General features: G+C 37.0%; 1 protein-coding gene across 2 annotated transcripts in view; it reads right to left on the bottom strand.

The window, feature by feature from the left end:
• REEP3 (receptor accessory protein 3) overlaps positions 1 to 21,393 on the bottom strand; it is an 84,728-nt gene that overhangs the window by 4,180 nt on the left and 59,155 nt on the right. The window contains exons 4-7 of one of the 2 annotated variants that reach the window (XM_090278084.1): positions 20,501 to 20,621; positions 20,212 to 20,325; positions 10,969 to 11,089; positions 515 to 660 (exon numbers count right to left, since the gene is read on the bottom strand). In XM_090278084.1, the coding sequence (XP_090134210.1) occupies positions 515 to 660; positions 10,969 to 11,089; positions 20,212 to 20,325; positions 20,501 to 20,621 (502 nt within the window). Of the gene's footprint in view, positions 1 to 514; positions 661 to 10,941; positions 11,090 to 20,211; positions 20,326 to 20,500; positions 20,622 to 21,393 lie in introns of both variants that reach the window. The other variant, XM_090278083.1, reaches the window with a different exon arrangement.

The following is a 21,393-nucleotide window of genomic DNA, read 5'->3' as shown; positions in this document are numbered from 1 at the left end:
TGTTGACTGCTGTTCACTTTACAGGGTTGAAATATTATTATTATATTTTATTAAATATTTTAGGACATCATTTGGTTCTGAATATTTTTTTTCTTGTTTTCCTCCTCTAAACCTAGGTGCATCTTATGGTCAGGTGAGTCTTATAGTGCGAAAAATACGGTAATTATAAACTTTTACTATTTAATTCTCATGTAGGGTTGGTTCAAAGCAAAACTATGTAGTTAATTTTTTTGCTTTATTTGCTTATGTGTAGGGCTGGCACTGGGTATTCATGACAACCATATCATTTGTTATGCAAGAACACCATTTCTATGAATAGTGGAAGACTAGGAATTTACCATTTAAAAAATTTTCAGAGATCCTACATATCTGATCTTAATAATAAATTTTAAATATAACCATGGGTCTACCATTCTAAATCTTCACTTATGGATAATTAATATCCTGAATGATAATGCAGCAGGGAAGTCCTTTAATATTAATCATTAGGAAAACAACTCTAAAATTGACTAACCTCTTTGCGGCCTTTCATGGTTTTCACAGATTTCATGCTTTGTGATCTTCGAAGCGCTTTGTGTGTTAAAACCTCATCATCTGAATATGGCCCAGATGCTTCTTCATCTGTTTTCTCATCTCTGTCTTTCAGTGGAATTCCATAATCTAAATGAGTTGTCAAAACCAGCATGTTTTGGTAAAAAGATACCAGTCAGTACCACCTCCCTTTCTCATCTATAACGCACTCCCTACCCTTCATCATTAATCTTTGCCCCTTGCACTATTATAAATGAAGCTCACAACTCATTTCTTTTGGGAAGTTCTCCCTGATCATTCTTTTTTACTATGCATTTTTCAGAATAAAAATAGATATACAGCGAAAAGTCTCTTCCTGCCCTTTCTCCTTTTCATGAATTCTAAATATCCTACGCAATTGTGTGTTTTAGTCTGTTATTTGTACCTTTGACTTTAATTAGAAATTAAGTGTTTTCCCCACTCCATGTGTCAAACTTCTGGTCAAGATTGGGAATGGTAGGGTGAACTCATGGATCATATAAGACCCAATAGAGCTATAATTTTGGGCAAGTTAGATTCACTGGAGTCAGGTGATACCGATGTTAAACCAACATTGCTGCAGCTGCTGCGATGAAACGCAGGTGGGCAGGCTACAGTAGTTAGAAACACCACAGGCTATGATGACAGGTGTTAGTCAAAGAAAAGAGGCAGCATCAGGAGGGCAGTAAGAGATTGTGCTGCTGTGCCTATTGGTTGCTCTGAGTAGCTACAAAGACTTAACATAAGCAAATATGCAAATTTCCAGGCAGTGAGGCTGATTAATGGCAGAAGTCTGAGACCATCCTGACATTGGGATTCAGGGACAAGAACGTTCCTATTCCTGAAGCATATGTTCTAAACTTGAGCCGATTATTAGTCACCTGGAGAACTTGTTAGTTAACACACAGATTGCTGGGCCTGAGATGAACTGAGAATCTATGTTTCTAACAAGTTCCCAGGTGATGCTGTTGCTACTGGTCCACGGCGTACACCTTCGGACCCACTGCCTAGATGGAACGAAAGAGGGGCCCAAGTCTCAAGCAACCGGAGTACTAGGCAGGTTATAAAGACAGAGGTGAGGTTACAAATTCCCATTAAGTTTCAAATTCTCCTATTAAAAAGGAACATAATACCTGAATCTTAAGGTGAGAAAAAGTAGCATATTTTCCAGGATCAGAAGGGGAACAAGAAATGGACTTCTTGCATGTGAACAAAAATATACTAAATAAATGTTCATTAATCTGCTCTCTTAGGACATGTGTAACTTGAGACTCACTAAAGCTTCTTTCTCTCATAATAACAGAAACATCTTTGTATCATAAGCACGTACATAATAAGATAGACATCTTTGTATATTAAGCTAGTACAGTTTTTTGCTGTCAGATTTCTAGGCTAGAGATTAGGAAGGATTCAAGAGTAGAATCAGTCATTATTGAGGCCAAGATCCTTTGTATTCATGCAACAGCCCAAGGAAGTGTGTTCCAGGGAGAAGAGGCGGTAGGGCAGGGGAAGCATGACTGCTTGGAAGAACTGTGAGGGAGCCAGTGTGGCCTGTGGAGGGAATAGGAAAACGCTCCTGATGCAATATTAAGTGGGGAAAAAAATGTACATGGAGAATCAAGCAAAGAAAAAAACATAAAAATGAAACCATTGCATCTCTTGGAAGTGGGCCATTGGGTAATTTTAAGTTCATTTATCCTTTTTTTAAAAAAAATTGCCAAATATTTATTTTTTAAATTGTATTACTTCTGCCTGCCCTGGCCAAGTAGCTCAGGTGGCTACAGTGTCACCCCCAATACGCCAAGCTTGCCTAAATAAGTGGAATAACAAATTTATGCCTCTTTTTCTCCACAAGTCAATAAAAATTAAAAAAATAAAAATTGCATTACTTCTATAACTGGGGATAATAAACCAGAACAAATATTTTTAGGTTGTCATTTCTAGATTTTTCTCTATTGTAATATTCCCAATCTAAAAAAACTAAGGTAAAACAGAGAATGAGGAATTAGGAGAGAGAGTCACAAAGGAAGCACCTGTGGCCAGAAAGTTCTCTAAGGCCACAGACGAAGCACAGTTCAAAAAATATGGCCATTGGTATTTTAATTGCTTCTCGTTTTATATGATTAGGAATTGGAATTTCATTCATAAATGTTATATATAACTGTTACTCTTTCTGTTCCCTAATGTCAGTTAAAAAAAAATCTTACTAGCTTTCTTTTTTTTTTTTTTTCTTACTAGCTTTCTAATTAGTTTCAGGAAAAGTGATGACATCATTCTTTCCCCCACAAATATTTTTAAAATTCTACTATGTGTAAGGCAGTTTGTTAAAATCATGGGGATAAAATGGTGAAAAAGACACAACTGTCATTTGCTACCCTAAGAAACTTACGATTTCTCCCAATGGCGGAAATGGACTCTATTGGGCCTTACAATCCTATAAGACAAGTGGTCCCCAACCTTTTTGTCACTAGGGACTGCTTTTATGGAAGACAATTTCTCCACGGCGGAGGTGGGTTGGTGGTGGTGGGGGAGACAGGAGGCAGAGCTCAGGTGGTGATGCCATTGAAGCTTCACTGTTTGCTGTTGACCTCCTGCTGTGCGGTCTAGTTCCTAAAAGGCCATGGATGGTACCCGTCCTGGCCGCCAGGGCTAAGACCCTCTGCTATAAGAGATGTTGCAAACAGAAGATAAAAACAAGGTGTTATGGGAGCACCTCAGCCTGGGGTGGCGGAGTGGGTTGTGAAAGATGACTTCTTGAAGGAGGTGGTTACTAAGCTAAATCCTGAATGGCATTTAAGTCTATATAGATAGCACATGATGGAGGGGGATCAAGGCCAGGCAGCTAATACATCACATGCTGTTGAGTTTGGATTTCATCAGAGAACAATGGAGGGAGGGGGCACTGAAACACGGTAAACAGGAGAGTGACATGATTAGATCTGGGTTCTTTAGAAGATTCTTCTTGCACTTTGGAGAATGAGTCAGAGGTGGAAAAGCCTGAAAAGCAGCAGGGGTACTGCAGTTTGTTAAGTAAGAAATGACGAAGTCCAAGGAATAAGGACAGAGGAAATAACCAAATTTGGGAGGTGAAATGATTAAGTTTAACTTAGCAACTTAGTAAACCAATCCTTGCATCCAAAAGAGAGTCAAGTCAAATATCCTCACTAAAATACGCATTCTCTATTCCACTTAATACCTGAAAATGAGTATGTATGAAAATTCTGCTGTGAGTGCTGGAAATGTTAGCCAATGTTATGCGAGTATTTAAAAGTCTATGGAGGGGGAGAGGGAGACCTAAGATTATGACAGAAACCCAAGCAGGGATGCCGAATTGAGCAGGAACTCAGGGAGTCAGTTTGCTGAGTGGTGTATGGTTCTGCCAAGCCTGGACAAGATAAAGCTAGTGGGATACTGCTGGCGCCTTTGGCGATGTGAAGGTCAGCTGCTTTACATCATCAATCTAGACTGGAGAGAGCCCTCAGGACGGTGCCTTCCATAGCCTGAGGAGGAGCAGTAACTGGGACGAAAGAATGAGGAGACTGTGTTGCTGGCGCCCAGGCCTGAGGCTGCAGCTGTCTGTCTAGCTTCAGCCTACAGCTCTGTAACCATTTTAGAAAACTAGCAGATCCTTTTGCAAAGTGACCTGATTTTATTCAGTCCGTGCATCTTAGCATTGGTATATTTTAAGTTTTCTCTCCTTATAATAACAATAGCCAATATTGATGCAGTATTTAGCATGTACCAGGTACTGCATTTCCATGCACTAATCATCGGAAGTTTGACTTGGAACGAGCCTTAGCTATTGTGCTGCAAGGAATCCTGGACCAAAGTGAGGAGAAATGAGTACTTTGCCAACTATTAGTTGTGAGGCCAAGAGTGAGTCATGCCTTCCTCCAGGCCTGTTGTCTTATCTGGTAAGGCGGCGAGATAGAGATGATGAATAGGTTTCCATGTCAGTGCGAACTCTGAGACAGCTGTCTGGGGCACTGTGTGAAGTGGGATTCTGAGCCAGTGTGGGAGCGTGTCATAATCCATCAGCAATGTCTGCCACCGTGAGCAGGGGAGCAGGGAGTAGGCATGGCACCTATTTGCCATCTTTGACTAAAGCATCTCTAAGGTCCCTTCCTGCTCAAATTATTTGAATTCATGGTTCCAGCCCAGCTGTGGCACTAAGTGTAGCCTTTTTATAAATTAAAAGAGTAAAAATTAGCTTAGGAATCTTAGATACCTCATTTCTGTCACTGAGTATGTAGCATTTAATAAGTGAATTAATCTCCTTAAGTCTCAGTTTATTCATCTACAAAATAAAGATAAAATATAAAACCTGCATAGTTATCTTAAGGATTAACTAAATATGTAAAGCACCTAAAACAAACAAAAAATTTCTTCATGCACTGGTATTAAAACTGAATACTCAACCACTTGTAACTAATATGGGAGCAACAGGTGCTTTGCAGAAAAAAATATTTTCACTATCAAAATGTGATGTTCTGACTTCCAGTCAAGATGGAGGCATAGGTAGACATGCTTCACCTCCTTGCACAATCATAAAAAAAAATTACAACCAGGCCTCAAAACTAATAACACCCAGAACCATCAGAAAATCAAGCTGTATGGAAGTCTGACAACCAAGGATTTAAAGAAGCCACATTCATCCAGATGGGTAGGAGGGGCAGAGTTGTGGAGATGGGTGGAGAGGTGGTGTGGTTCAGAGGCTGAGGGGAGGTCCCACATTCATTTATGATGAGTAAAATCAGGAAGGATACCCTGGGAACAAGCAACCCCAGTCCCAAGCAAGACCACACAGCCCAGGGTTCCAGCACCTGGAAGATAAATCCCCATGAACTCTTGTTGTAAAAACCAGTGGGGAATGGGAGGCAGAATAAACTGCCGGATTTTTCACTGCTTAAAGGGATCACATGGACTTAGAACGTACGCAAACCATTGAATATGGGAAGTGGGTGAAGTGACTGGAGATGGGGTGAGCGCTGGGCAAACCTCCAGAAGCCAGGCAGCAGCACTGTCCCCTCTCCGTGTGCTCCCTACTCCACAGAGCCACAGCAAGGTGAAGTGGTTGCCCCACACTGGCAATTACATAAGGCTCCACCCCACACAATTTACAGGTCCCTTTGCTATATAAGCCATGCTACTAAGACAGGGAGACAAAACAGCTCTACCTAATACACACAAACAAACACAAGGAGGCTGCCAAACTGAGAAGACAAAGAAACATGGCCCAAATGAAAGAGCAAAACAAAACCCCAGAAAAAGAACTAAACAAAATGGAGATAGGCAGCCTATCAGAGGAGGAGTTCAAAACACTGGTTATCAGGATGCTAACAGAACTCACTGAGTACAGCAAGAGCATAAGGGGAGAAATAAAGCTTACACTAAAGTGAAATTAAAAAAATCCATTGGGAACCAGTAGTGAAGGGAAGGTAGCTGGGATTCAAATCAATGATTTGGAACATAAGAAACAAATAAATATTCAACCAGAGCAGAAAGAAAGAAACAAGAATTCAGAGAAATGAGGAGAGGACTGGGAACCTCTGGGGCATTTTCAAATGTGCCAACATCTGAATCATGGGGTGCCAGAAGAAGAGGAGGAAGAGCAAGAAATTGAAAACTTACTTGAAAAAATAATGAAAGAAAACTTTCCTAATTTGGTGAAGGAAATAGACATACAAGTCCAGGGAGCACAGAGAGTCCCAAACAAGCTAGACTCAAGGAGGACCTCAACAAGACACATAATTAAAATGCCAAAGGTTAAAGATAAAGAAAGACTCTTAAAAGCAGCAAGAGCAAAGAAGAGAGTTACCTACAAAGGAGTTCCCATAGAATGTCAGCTGATTTCTCAAGAGAAACTTTGCAGGCAAGTAAGGGCTGGCAAGAAGTATTCAGTGATTTAAAGCAAAGACCTGCAACCAAGATTACTCTATCCAGTAAAGCTATCACTTAGAATGGAAGGACAGATAAAATGCTTCTCAGACAAGGTAAAGCTAAAGGAATTCATCATCACCAAACCATTATTATATGAAATGTTAAAGGGACTTATTTAAGAAAAAGAAGAAGATCAAAACTATGAACATTAAAGAGGCAACAAATTTACAACTATCAACAACTAAATATATTGAAACAACAACAACAACAACAACAACAACAACAAACTAAGCAAACAACCAGAATAGCAACAGAATCATAGGTATGGAGACCATTTGGAGGGTTATCAGCTGGGAGGAGGAAGGGGGAGATTAGGGGAAATGGTGCAGGGATTAAGAAGCATAATTGGTAGGAACAAAATAGACAGGGGGATACTAAAAATAGTATAGGAAAGGGAGAAGACGGAAAAACACACACAAACGACCCATGGACATTAACTAAGGGGCAAGGGTTGCTGGAGGGAAGGAGGGGGGCAAAAGGGGAAAAATTAGGACAACTGTAATAGCATAATCAATAAAATATATTAAAAATGTGACGTTCAATCAAGGGATGTGAACATCATGTTCAAGGCCTCCATTTCCTTATAAGAAAGCATTTGCAGGGAGTTCTTTTTTCCCCCTAACGACAACATGCAGATTTAAATAATTTCATCAAAACAGCCTCTCTTGATATGCTAACCTCTAACTGCTCAGAGCATGCCATGATGAAGTTTCAAAAGGGGCCCACTTTCCCAGATATTTGAGTTTGCTGTGTGAACAATCAGAGCTTCTGAGATATATGTATTTATCACATGAACCAGTAAACAGACTTTGCAATGTAAATGTAATTCCCACACTTAAAAACTAATCAATTTTTTTTTCTTGAGGAATTTTGGAAGTAAATGAAATAGAAAAAAATCATGATAAAAATGAATACTTAATTATTTTTCCAAAGGGAGAGTGCTGTTGCTTTATTTCTAATATTGAGTAATAGGTTGAATTTAAAAAATCATTAAAATTCTACCACTCAGAGCTAAACACTGTTAATATTTAAGTAACATCTTTCCAGACTCTCCACTATGTAGATACATTTGAAAAATAACTTTATATATATTAATGAATTTCATCTTTGTATGATATAGGATTATAAAACACACACTGTTTCATTGTTATTATATATTCTACCACAATCTGGTTATGTTTTCTTGTCAGAAGTATGGACTGACATTATTATTTTTGATGGCTAATAAACCACCTTTTTGCTTAACCATTTCTCTTAGGTAACTGGCTTGTTCCAAGATTTTGTTACTATAAACAATGAGATGAACATTCTTGTACATATATCACTGAACCCTTGCCTGATTATTTCCTTATGGCATATTTCTGGAAGTTTCTTGCTGAGTTAAAGGGAATAAATTTTAATAATTATTGCCAGATTGTTATCCAAAAGGACTATTTCACTTTAAACTCTTACAAAAAGTATATGAGAGTGTTTGTTCCTCAACACGCTTGCTGTGGTGTCCACAAATTCGGACACTTTCCTCTGGGGAAACTCACCGGCTTGGGGACCCTTCAGCTGCAGGTCAGAAGTCCAGTGATCCTCTGAGACTACGGACAGAGAGGGAGATGCCGGAGAAGCCCCAGATGTTTTAGCTACCAGCTGTGTGACTCTTGCCCGCTCAAATGGCAGACATGTGAGTAAAGAAGCCTGAATTTCAGATCATGACTCCAGCCCCAGCTGCTGTTTGGATGTAGATGCATAAGACCTTGAGCCCAACCCACTCCCAGATTCATGAACAAAGTTAATGACCACAATTTTTTTTTTTTTAAATCACTGTTTGGAGGTGATTTATTATGGAGCAATAGACAACTGCAATAGCTACAATACAAAGCACTATTAAAAAAAAAGATTTTATTTATTTTTAGAGAGAAGGGAATACAGGGGAGAGAACGAAACATTGATGTATGAGAGAAACATGGACTAGTTGCCTCGTATGCTCCAAACTGGGGACCTGTCTGGCAACCCAGACATGTGCCCTGGCTGGTAATCCAACTGGCGACCTTTGGGTTCAAAGGCCACAGCTCAGTCCACTGAGCCACATCAGTTAGGGCACCAAACAGTTAATGAAAAAAATTTTTTTTTGCCAATCTGGTGAACAATAATTACTATAATTTTAACTCACTATTTCTTTGACTATCTGTGAGGCTAAATATCTTTTTCATGTATTAATTGGTCAGCTGTATTCCTTGATAAAATTGACATTAATTGGCTTGTAAAGGTCCTTAGATTGTTAAAATCTGAACCCTTTGCCTGTAACATAAAACAAGAATATTTTCTCGTAGTTTGTTGTTTTTATTATGTGGAGCTTTATCCCCTATTTGGTAGTTTTACGTTTTATTTATTTATTTTAAGTCCTCACCTTAAAACATTTTTTCATTGCTTTAAGAGAGAGGAAGGGAGGGAGAGAGGGAGGGAGCGGTGCGGGGGGGGGGCGGGGTAAGAGAGAGAGAAACGTGGATGTGAGAAACATCAACCTTCTAAGCCTAGCACTTATCCTAACACCACTGCAAGGCATTTGTCATTTTTTTTTTTTTTTTTTTTCCTTAGGAGGGAGAAGAGGGGGAGAGGGAGAGAAGGGTGGTGGAGGGGCAGAGAGAGAGAGAGAGAAAGAGAAATTGATATAAGAGAAAAACATCTACTGGTATGCACCAGACTTGGGGACTGGGGATTGAAACAGCAGCCTGGATATGTGCCCTGACCTGGAATCGAACCTGTGACCATTCGGTTTAGAGGACCATCCATGCTCCAAACAGTTGAGCCACACCAGCCGGGGCCTAACACCACTTTTTAATTTGCCTTTCTCCCACCAATTTGATAAATTTCTCATTTGATAAATTTCCATGTATATCTGGACTCATGTTTTTCTAGATTATCTATTACTATCTTCTCTTCGCCTATTCCTCTCCTGGAACCTGCTTTATTAGAAACATTGTCAAGAGAGAAAGTTTTGGTTTACTTTTTTCTTTAGGAAAGAAAGTTTGAATATATACTATTCTGTTGGAAAGTTGGACAAAGCAAGGCATATTAAAATTTTAATAACTGAACAAATACCTTTCTTGTACTGTACCACTTCATCGTTTTATGTCTTCAGTTATTTCAGTTTCATGGTTTGAACTAAACAAAATAACTAAATAGCACATCACTATCTTAAAACATTTTTAGTCACACCACTTTAAATTTAATAGATGAATATCATAAAAATAATGCCAGGGATTTTCCCAAATAAAATCCTGTTTTCATTTAAATAATTGGAATATAATTCTAACCAATTCTAAGGTATAATTATGAATAAGTTGCGGATAAAGGACTCAGATAACTAGTCCAAATCAGCTAAATAATACAATAGCCCCCATAATCAAAGTCAGTATGCCTAATTTTTAGATGTATATTAAGAAAATTCATATAGAAGGAACTACTTTTACATTATTTGTATATTAAGAATAATGGTTCAAAGTTCAATGGTTCCTCACTCTTAAAGATATTACTAACCTAATCAATGGCCAATGCTATAATTACTACCTCTTAGATAATAGCTACCAACTTTGTAAAGTTATTCATTCTAGGGAGAACTTAGAAGAAAGTTCACTGGTTTTCTTTTATAAGAAGAGATTATTATTTTATTTTTCAAATTTGTTTTCATTATAAAGGGTGATTTTTAATCTTCCTCAAAAGATCTTCTACTTAAAAAACAAAGACAAAAACAACAATCAAGTAGCCTTATACCTATGGACTTAATAATACATTAAATAAGACAGGTCCTAAAGATCTTAGTTCTCAGCTAAAGCTTTGCACTAAAACTTTCCTATATGTGATAGAATGACTAAAGAACTATATCTTTTTATTTATGTGTAAGATAACATTTAAAAAAATTAAAGTTTAGAATATATCAACTATGACATGCTCACAATTTACATTAGAATATGCCTACAAGTTAGTTCTTGCACTAGAAATACATGTAATTGCAACACAACTTCCATTGGAATAATCCTATATTCAAATAGTCATCTTTTGTCACCTACTTAAAACTTATCTTGTGAGTCAATATCCTTATTTGTTCATAGCACTTACAGTAAAGAATGCTTAACTATGAAACTCCATAGATTCATTATAGTTTAAGGAGAAAGAGTACTGATCACAGGTCAGAACTGGTGGTGGGGAGGTGGTGGTAGCCACACCCATGGCTTCTAAAAGTATATGGCAGTATAAAAAGCTACTGCTACTTTCTTAGTTTGATCACCTCCAAAGTCAACAAAAGGCATGCACCAACTACAGTTAAGTGTGAAACTCAAAAATATAAGCTTAAAAGTAAATTCTGTCTGCCCAAATTAAGAGTAACCAGGAATTATTTTACTACGCATCTTGACTTAAAAGCCCAGTTGTGAAGGAATGACACATTCAAACAGAGGAGCACACCTGCTGACTCGCTGGAGGCTGGCTTACTTTTCTTTTTTGTATCTGGTAGAGGCTGGTACAGTCTCTGTCCCACGTGCTCATCCCCTGGGATAGCTGTGAGGTCGTGCATACTCAAACTCCGCAATCGCTCGGTAATTACCCCTTGGCTCTATTTAACAGAGAAGTGAGAGATCCAAGAAAGAAAAGTACATGTTTTACATTTTGCTTTATTTTCTTTATCACATATCTACCATTAATCCATCATCAAACAATTTTTAATGTGTTTCAAAGTGAATTGCAGACATCAGTACATTCCACCCCAAACATTTCAGCTTTATATTTAATTTTAAAGTGTAAAAAATGTATGATGAGCTTACCCGTAGAATAGCACCCATAATTTTTATCTTTCTTAAAGCTAGCACGTGGGGCTTAAGTTTATGATTTAGAAGAACATTTAAAAAAGAGAGAGATACTGTTTTAACCTAAATTAAGTCTGAAGTGGTAATGTTGCTAATTAGAACAGGGTAAAAAAAAGAAAATTAAGAGCCTAAGAATCTTAGATACAAAAATGACATTCAGTTAATGAATTCACTGTCTGGCAAGGTATATCTACTACAATACAACTTGACTTTAAGCCATCTTAACAATATGGTGGACACTAAACATATGTGGTTATTTAAATTTAAATTACGTAAAATTAAATAAATTAAAAATCTAGTTCCCTAATTGCACCAGCCACATTTCACATGCTCAATAGCAACATGTGGCTAGCGGTGACTGTATTTAATAATGCCGATACAGGACATTTCCCTTGCCATGCAAAGTTCAATGAATACATCATTGCACTGCCCTGAAAGGGACATTTCTGAACCTTTCAGATGTAACTATAGTTCCTCTCAAAGTATAAAGCTTTGTAAAGAGGAAAAAAATTTTCTGAATTTACTCACTTTGAAACTTTGCATAGCGTTTAGATGACTCATTTCTTATTTATAGCTGGATTAAAAAATACTCTTCTAATGTTTTTTTACACTTATTTTTTCTCACACATGTGAATTTATGACTGCCTCTAGTTATAAAGTTACCATAGAAACTTGTCCATAAAGGTTTATCTCCAAATTTCAAAGCCTATGGCACTACAAATATTTGAGCATTACTGCAAACATGCATTTTACACTGAAGAAAAGGTCTTCATTCAGCTACTCTGAGTTAGTGGTCTATTATGTTGAAGTCAAGTAAACGCCTTACCCCACTTAAGCTTTGGAGTTCTACTTTATATTTTTAAATTGTGAAACGGAATTAATTAAAGGGTCTGTAGCCTCAATAAAAATAACTGGGTTCCACACATCTTTAAACATTCTTGGGATGGTTTAATTCAAACTTTTTTCCTCTTTATCAGCTATCATTTACTAATTTAGCAGATGGCAGACAGATTTCAGACACATACTAAAAGGAAGTGACCAGCTGATCATCTGAAACAGATGCCTTGTTTTCTCAGAACTGTCATTTTCTTTATCCTGTGCCCTCTCAAAAATCCTTGACCTTTTACATCGTGCTAAACAAAAGATAAACTGCATACTCATCCATGATACCTTCTCCTTGACTTGGGTACAATTTCCAAGTCTGGCTGTAACTCCCAAACAAACCATCCTACTCAAGATAGAACATCTCAGAATGTGAATGAGGCAAATGTCACTGAATCAGTCTAGCTTGTATCATCCACAAACTTGGTATCTTTGAGTATAATCAACTAGTTACTTAGGGCATTCCTCACAAATGAGCTCATACATTATTGTTAGTTCTATTGTTGTGCTGTGTGTATTTTGCCTCCAGAACAAGGTTTTAATAAACTAGATGAGATGGATAAATCTTAAGACTTCTATTCTCCACATGTATCTGGTATGGTATTGATATTGAGCAGGTAATAATTAAACTACTCTTTTTATGCCTCTTCTTTTTCATTACTTTTGATTGCTAGAGTTCTCCATAGACAGCAGCTTGTTTAAACGTAAACACTGGCTTCTTTATGCAGAGGTTCAGTAGCAAACTACAGGTATGGTCATGGGTATCTACATGGGTAGACTACATCATCCATTAGAGGTTTGTTTCAGGTTTAAAATAAAGGCAAGCAAGGACCTACTCTGAGGTATCTGGGTGATCTATTTACAGCATAGATTTTAATGTAGCTCTTGAGTAACCAACCCTATAGCCCAAAGTATTATCAATCTCCTCAAGGTTTCAAGAAAGGCCAGGAAAAGACAAAAAGGCTGTGTACCCCCTTTGAGGACCTTCAACACTTCAACAGCCATTGTCATCTTGAAAAATCAAACTTTTCCACAGTATATTTTCTTATGGGCCCAAAATACAGCTAATATGGGAAGAGAAAATTAATGCAGTGTTGTGAACTTAAAAAACATTATATAAATTGTAAGTATCCAAGCAGAGGTCTAATTATAAAATTATCACAGTGAAAATGCAAACCTATTCCTTCCAATTTTTATATCTTTAGCATAAAAAGACCATTAATAAAGGAATTATGTTTGTAATAAAATAAGTGGAAATACTTCCCCTCTACCTCAGAATTCTAAATCACATCCATAATAGGATTACAATTATGCAGCAGACAGGGGAAGATATGCAAAAATGAACAGTGTAATGTTTAGGCAGATGGAATGGATGATTTTGTTTTTTCCAACAATTTCTTTAATATTGCAAAATTAGTTATATACGGTATAGTGAAATTTTTATATTTTTATTTTAAAAAATAATTTATTTACTTGTTTGTTTGTTGTTTTGTTTATTTACTTCTAGAGAGCGGGGAAAGGAGAAAGAGAGGGAGAGAAACATCACTGTGTGGTTGCTTCTCACTCCCGCCCCCAACTGGGGACCTGACGTGCAACCTAGTTATGTGCCCTGACTGGGAATCGAACCCGTGACACTTAGCTCACAGGCCCACACTAAATCCACTGAGCCACAGCAGCCAGGGCTCTGGTATAGTGAAATTTTAATTGTAATGAGACACATAATAAAAATTTCTGATTCATTTCCTACTTATTTTTCCTACATCTAATTCCTTGCTTTGTTAATTAAAAGAAAAACTGTTTATTTATTTTAAGGGCAAGAATAGGACATCATAGTCATTTGTCAACAACAATGGTAAAATGTACTAAGGTTTCGTTCAAAGTAATAATGCTTTATTTCCTTCTATTTGGTTTATATAATATTAAGCCAAAAGTATAAGAAAAATGAAGAAATGTTCTAGTTGAGAAGGAAACTATGTGTGGAAACAGCAGCCTTAGTTGATGAGGAGAAAGGAAGTTACCATCCATAAGGATATTCTATATCCCAACATTTTACATCCAATTTTCTGCAGAACTGTATGTACACTGTGTATATTAAAATCAATCCTAAAAAATCAAAGCAAAAATAACAGAAAGATTATGATAAGAATGTATAAGTCAAAGTAATTAAGAAGTTCCCTGTAGAATATTTTATGTTAAGACTGATCATTAGTAGAAATGTTCCTAAACCCTTCAGTGGCTCAAAGTTCTTAGGGTCTGACTTGTGATGGGGCCAGAACACCCATTTAAGAAGCTGAGAACACCATAGGGGTTGACTGAGTGGAAGGGCTGGGTCCAGATCCAGCTCAATGAAGCTCTGGGAAAAATTCTTCTGCTGAGAACCAGCTCCTGAGCTGTCTCCACACAGAGCTCATTTATACTTGAGTGTCCAGGTATGGGGCTAGCATCTGTAAAAAGGACCCTGCATGTATGACTGATTCTAACTTTTAACACCCAAATAGTTCTGCTTTTGATGAAATAACTTCATTTCCTGGTCAAGCACCACATTAAAATTACTATGTTTTGTGTTAAATAAGGGGAATTTACTGTGCTTTTCAGCATCTTTATATGAAACCTTCCATTATCTTCACATTTTAATTGAGAGTTTAAACTCATAATCAGTAATGCTTTATAAGCTTACAAGCATATAAAGTCTTTTACAGAACAATTCTTACCATACTGTTCAATAATGAACAGCCATTAAGCTCTAATTCTGTTGATCCTTGACATATTACATTACAATTGCAGATAAGGCTAATTCCCAGTGTTTAGGAAATCTCTTTTCCCTATGGACATTCAACAATTAATCTAATCAAGTTTAGAATATAATTGACTGCATTTGCATTAAGTGAATAATATATTTTAGTGTCTTTAAAGTGAAACATACATACTGATCAAAGAATATTTGTACAGACAAAAATATACAAAAGAAAAATTATTTATAACCTACCACCAAAACGACCTATACATATTTATATGTCCTTTTAACTTTTTCTGACTCATCATACTTTTAGAGCATCATACTTTCTGAATTTTAGCACTATTGCTATTTTGGGCTGGATAATTCTTTGCTGTAGGGAAACCGGTCTGTACATTGTAGGATATGAAGTAGCATCCCTGGCCTCTACCCCTCAGATTCCAGTAGCAGCACCCCCTCCCTCAGTTGTGAGAACCCAAAATGTCTCCAGATGTTGTCAAATGTTCCTTAGAAGGCAAAATCAACCGTGTTGAGAACCACTTCAGAGCTATAAAAGGTTTTGAAAGTCAAGTTTCACCCCTTTGTTTTACAGGAAAGAAAATTAATACTTAAGATCAGTGCAGATGATTTGTCCAAAATCTCCTGGTTAATTAGTGGCAGGATCAGGGCTAAAAAATACAGATAAATTGACTGCTAGAGAATTTCACGTTCTTTATAACATTTTGCTTCCTAGACAATAGAAAATAGCATGACATTTTTCCCCATTGTCTTAACAACTGCTTTCTAAAAAAAATTGCTAATAAGCAGCTAAATCTCATCAAATATTTTCACAAACAGAAAGCCACTAAAACAGACAGCAAGATGTCAGCATCGAATGTAGTGATGTTTACATTGTTTACACTCTTTGTACTGTCTCCTGCTCAGAGTCTACTGCTTTTAATAAAAATTTATTTTTATAAAAAAAAAAAAAAAAGATGTCAGCATCTTTGACCTAATCATAAACACTTAAAGTCAACTGGAGTTCATCCATTTTACCTGTAAGGCTCTAATTTCTGTGATAATTGATTTTTTGAAAATAATATCTAGTAAGAATTCACCCAAGGCTGCCAGAGAGAAACCTAAGAGGTGGTTAATTTGACTGGCAGTAGTGTTGCTCATCTGCACAAAAGCCACCTGCATTTCTCATGTGAAAAGGTATGGAATGCTGAATATTCTCAGCAAAATCCTTGGAAGTCCTTCATATGTTTATGCTTTGCTCAGCCAAAATAAACTTGTTCACTGACCTTGTGAACAGATGCCTGGTAATGAGGTCATAGAACTGAGTAACATTTTCAGAAAATTGCTTTACGATGTAATAAATGCTCTGATTAAATTCCTATTTTCATCTTTAACATGCTCTGGCGGTTCAACCTGGGAAATCTAGTCAGGGGCATTACCAATATTTAAAGGTCACACCAAGAGTCCAAATATTTTTGCCTGAAAGATATTTTAAACAAACTATATGTTATACAATTTTAAAATAATTCTCAAGTTTACTACTGGCTTTCTTGCAGTTTCTCCTCAAACTTGACCTAGTTCTTATTTCAGTTTCAATTTATTCCTCGGTTTGAAGTGTCTGGTTCAGTGATTCTTCCATCACAGTGTCTTTCTTTGACATCTCCAGAGATGAAATTAATTTCACCTACTTTAAAATAGGTCCAGTACAACTGGAAGGAAATAGTTTTACCACTATGTTACATTCAGCATTCCTAATGAATAAAAAAACCCAGGAGAGTGGAAGTGAGCCTTCCTGTACCGGCTCCTGCTGAGTGAGACTGGCCAGGCCGCCTCACATACAGTGATCTCCATAACAAAAGGAGCAAGACATCACCAGCAAGAAGGGAAAGTTCCACAATGAATTCCAGTTACGGGATAAGTGCTTGTTTTGCAGTGTAACTTAGATGATTTTTATGCTCTGTTTCCTGCCTCTGAAGGGAGGAGGTGGCTTTAGGTTGTTAAATATATAAATAAAAACAAACAATAAATCACACACACAAAAAAAAGACAGAGAAATATAGGTATAGGATTGTTTTTATAGCCTGTCTCCAAAAAGGCATTTCTGTGAGATAATTCTTATTTTGATCATGAAGGGCAAGGGGAGGCTCTTAGCAATCAATGATGAGATCAAGTTTTCAGTGAGTGAACACAGACATTCAGCCTGTGAGGGCAGGGACTGTATCCATCTTGTTCACTGCTGCATCCCCAGCACCTACTGTATAGTAGGTAGTAAATACAATAATCTTGAATAAATATATAGGATGCTAAATACTGATGGCAGAAAAGCATAAAATAAAAACAAACGAGGAGGGGATAAGGATAAGATAATATAGTGGGGATTTCTGATTCCTTACATAAAGAGTTTGAAAGTAGCAAACCAAAGTCAATATAAAATAAATATCCCACAAAATAGTCACAATACATGGGAGGGTATCTCATAAAGTAGTAGAATTATAAAGTATATTTAAGTGAGGAGGAAAAAAATGGGATTTTTATGCTTCTATGTTTCCCAAAACAATGTTCTAAACAATTTTTCAAGTTGAATTTTAATTTTTAGTTTTTTACTGTGGAATCATGTCGAATGATGCTTTTAAATATGAAAAGCTCAGAAAGCATCTTCTTGGGGGTATAAATAAATAAAAGCCCTTGTCCCCTTCTCTCCAACCCCTTGAAGGCAACCAGTTTACACCCTCGACTTTCCTATATGGCAGATGGGGATTTTAATCCTCTTCTTCCTCCTCTTCTTTTTCCTTCATCCTTCCTATACAGAAAAATCACAGTTGATCAATCCACAGTGTGTTCCCATTGATTATGGTGTAAATGCTATTCACTGGTGAACTGAGTCATGCTTCATTATTTTATTTCCTTTCTTTTATATTGTAACTTTTGCCAGAGTTACAATGGTCCCTTTTTCATATTTCACTTGTTCAGTTTTCCAATGCTCTCCCTCTTCACATGGCCTCTGCTACGTTATCCACCGTGCTCAGGTCTGAGGTGCAGCTGCATTGTAGTACCTGCCATCTATAGCCAGTGTGTCCTCTGATCGGTCACAGCACATGCTAAATGATTAAGTACCATCCCTGCACAGGATTAAACCTCTTATCCCCATACTATTCCGAGAGATACCTGTGCTGGCACCTTTTACCCATCACATCCAATTTTGGCTGGCTGTCCTCTGGACTTGCTGTGTAGTGCTCATTCTGGGAATTCCTGTCACCTTCCTTCTGTGGTGGATACCCAGCTTCCCAGGTCCCACGGGTTTCCTTTATCATGGATTATTCCCTAATTTTGGCAGAGCGTATCCACCCCTGGCATAGAATGCACAGAGGTAAATTTTGTGACTTTGCATGCTTAAAATAAAAAAATAAAGCAAAAGATTTATTTTAAGCTGACATGTGACTGAGAGCTTGACTGTTTCAGAATTTCTTTTTTTTTTTTTAATGTTTTTTATTGATTATATTGTTACAACAGTTCCAATTTTCTCCCCCTTGCTCCCCCGTTTCAGAATTTGAGGGTGAAAATCATTACGGTATCTTAGATGGTATCAGTCTTCTACCTTCAAGCTTCCATTCTCACTAGTTAGAAACTAACACCATCCTGATGCTAGATCATTTGAATGTGACACACTTTTTTCTCTTGGAATCTTTAAGAATTTCTTCCCTATCACTGGCGTTTTGGAATATTTTAATGGCCTTGTTTAAGAGTGGATCCACTTAGTCTTTTTTTCATTCATTGTGCTGGGGACTTTCTGGGCCCATTCAATATGGAGATTCATGTCCTTCAGTTCTGAGAAATACTATTGTACTATTTCTTTGATAATTCTATCTGTTGTCTCTTGGTAGCATTCCTACTTGTTGAATGTTGGATCTCCTGGATGATCTTTTTTAGTTGACATGGAAATCAGAAATGCATTTTCATTAAGCAAGAAATAAAAAGCAAACATACTTCTTCTAAAATGGAAAACAGTCCTTCAATAAGTTGAATATATTGCTATTTTAGTATTTATTTATACCTATACTAATAAAAAGCCTTCAAAAGCCAATAATAGGCAATCTGTACTTAAGTGTTGATAATCAGTAGTGCTGTATAGTTACTGTTTCCACTTAATCTTCAATATAACATGTCTAGTATATAATGTCAATTTTTTATCTTGTTGATCATATTAATTGGGATACTTGAGCCAAAGATCACTCTGAAAAGAGAAGGCTCATTTTAGGAATTCCATTTGACATTTTACATCCCTTCACCATTACTCTCATATAAAATCACTGCTGAACTAGATATATATATTTCCATAGCACTGCTGTTTTAGTTCAAGATAACTAAGTTGAGAAAGCCTAACTCAAAAGCTAGAATACTATTTAGTCTCAATTTCACTTAATAGCAACAAACTCAAATTTTCCCCTGAATTGAGATAGAAACATAATATTAATGTTTATTGGGCTCCTATATGCTCTCACAGATAGGTGTATTATCCCTCTTTTATACACGAAGCAACTAAGGAATACAGAAGTTAAGGACATTGCAGATGGTTATTTAGAAAGTCACACTCAGCACTTTCTGGGTCTGAAGCCTGTTTTCTTTCCCTATACTACACACCAAAACAATGATGCTATTTCATTTAAAATAAACCACACTAATTACTACATGCAAAGAAATCCAAAAGCCACAATGCAAATTTTCACAGAGGCATTCATTTTATAACTTGGCTTTGCAAAACACAACACATGACATTAGTATTGGCTAAGAAAAATCTCAAGTTCTAAAAACAGAAATTCTCATGCCTTATTTTGAATAATCAGTTACCTCAAATTGGTTGAAGTAGGGGTGCGGAAGTAAGCCAGAAATCCTACCAAGATATTGCCACCGAGAGAGAACACCAGAGACAGAGAAAGAAAGAATGGTCATCTTTACTAAAAGTGATTTACTCAAACTATTTTAAGGTTATAAAGTAGAAAACTTATGACAAAATGATATTTCCTGGTATGTTTAATGTATTAAATAGCTCTCATTTTTTGATCAATTAAGAGTTTCAAAATATTTAGTTACAGAAAATGTGTAAAAATGCTTGTAAAATTATGTACTTGTTCTTCCCAGTATTATGAAAATGAACAGAAAGCAAAATTCTGCCAATATTTTATAATGATCTGACAAAAAAGCCACCCTACTCAATCGGTTGACGTAATGTGCCATTGATAAAAAATGTAAATAAAAAATTACCTTTACTGCTGCAGTAACAGCAGCAGTAGCTGCTAAGTTTAAACCTTGCCGCCCAAAGTTTACCATTGTTTCATAGCCTCGTTCCTTTGCTTGTACAATATAGTCATCAATCTCCTGGAAGGAAGAAAACCCAAACACAGAGATATTAGTTTTATTTAAGTATAGTGTCCAGGAGCCAAAACATAGGACTTCCCCCATAATATAATTGTTTCACAAATTTTATAGCATAAAGCATGTGATGATATACATTTCTAACAAATGATTTGTGGAAATAATTGATATATCTTACCCTTTCCTTTGAAGAAAGAAGTGGATGAAGCAATTTTCTGTATATTAAACTTGCTCCTTTGGTATAGGGAGAGAGTAGCCATATGACAAAAGCAATCTTAAGTTCATAGTACAGAGGGAACCTAAGAAGAAAAAAATTGAAAAAAAAAAGTGCTTCTGAAAACAAACTGCAGACAACAAGTAACAAAAAACTGTTTAAAAAGTTCAAACAACTATGTTTGAATTGAAAAATCAATTTCATTAAATATAGATCAGTTAATGCGAGAGCAACCTGATCCTTGCAGAGATTCACACCTTCTAGTCAAGATTCTTCAGTTTCAGCAAGCCCAGGGAAGCTGCCAACTGAGGGCACAGTCCAGAGAGGGCACTGACAGCATTAGCCAAGGCAGTGAGGTCCGCCCTTCTGTCTGCAGAGCCCACTGCCACGGCAGGACCTGACGCACCTCCAATTACCGGGACACACATTTATATGCTCCAAGCGCACAATGTTATCCCATGCACTCATTTTCTCATCCTCAGAGCTCCCAGAAAACTGCCCCTCTCATCTCATTTGGCCAGAATTGCAACACTTTGCAGACCTAAATTGTTCACTCGCAAAGGAAACAGGATTACCATTGTGGGAGACTGGGAATTAGGGTTAGAGCAAATCCACACCCTTTTCCATGTGACTTTGCAGTGTCTTCCCTGTAGAGTGAGTATACTTCCCCAAAGCAGTAACTGTGGGTTTAACCATGTGACCTGCTTTTGAAAACAGAATATAAGTATGGCATGCCACATGCTTTAAATGCCCTTTGACTCCCTCATCCCAATGTCTCTACCCTCTTGATTTAATCTTTTGCTTTCCGCTTTGACAACAAAGGCTCCCCCGGCCTTCATCCCCAGAAGAAAAGACAC

The sequence above is a fragment of the Furipterus horrens genome, unplaced genomic scaffold (genome assembly GCF_987537825.1).
Source record: "Furipterus horrens unplaced genomic scaffold, mFurHor1.1.pri manual_scaffold_5, whole genome shotgun sequence".
In the NCBI taxonomy this organism is placed as follows: Eukaryota; Metazoa; Chordata; class Mammalia; order Chiroptera; family Furipteridae; genus Furipterus; species Furipterus horrens.
Note: the sequence above shows the minus strand (reverse complement) of the source record. Positions and strands in the feature narration are given on the sequence as shown.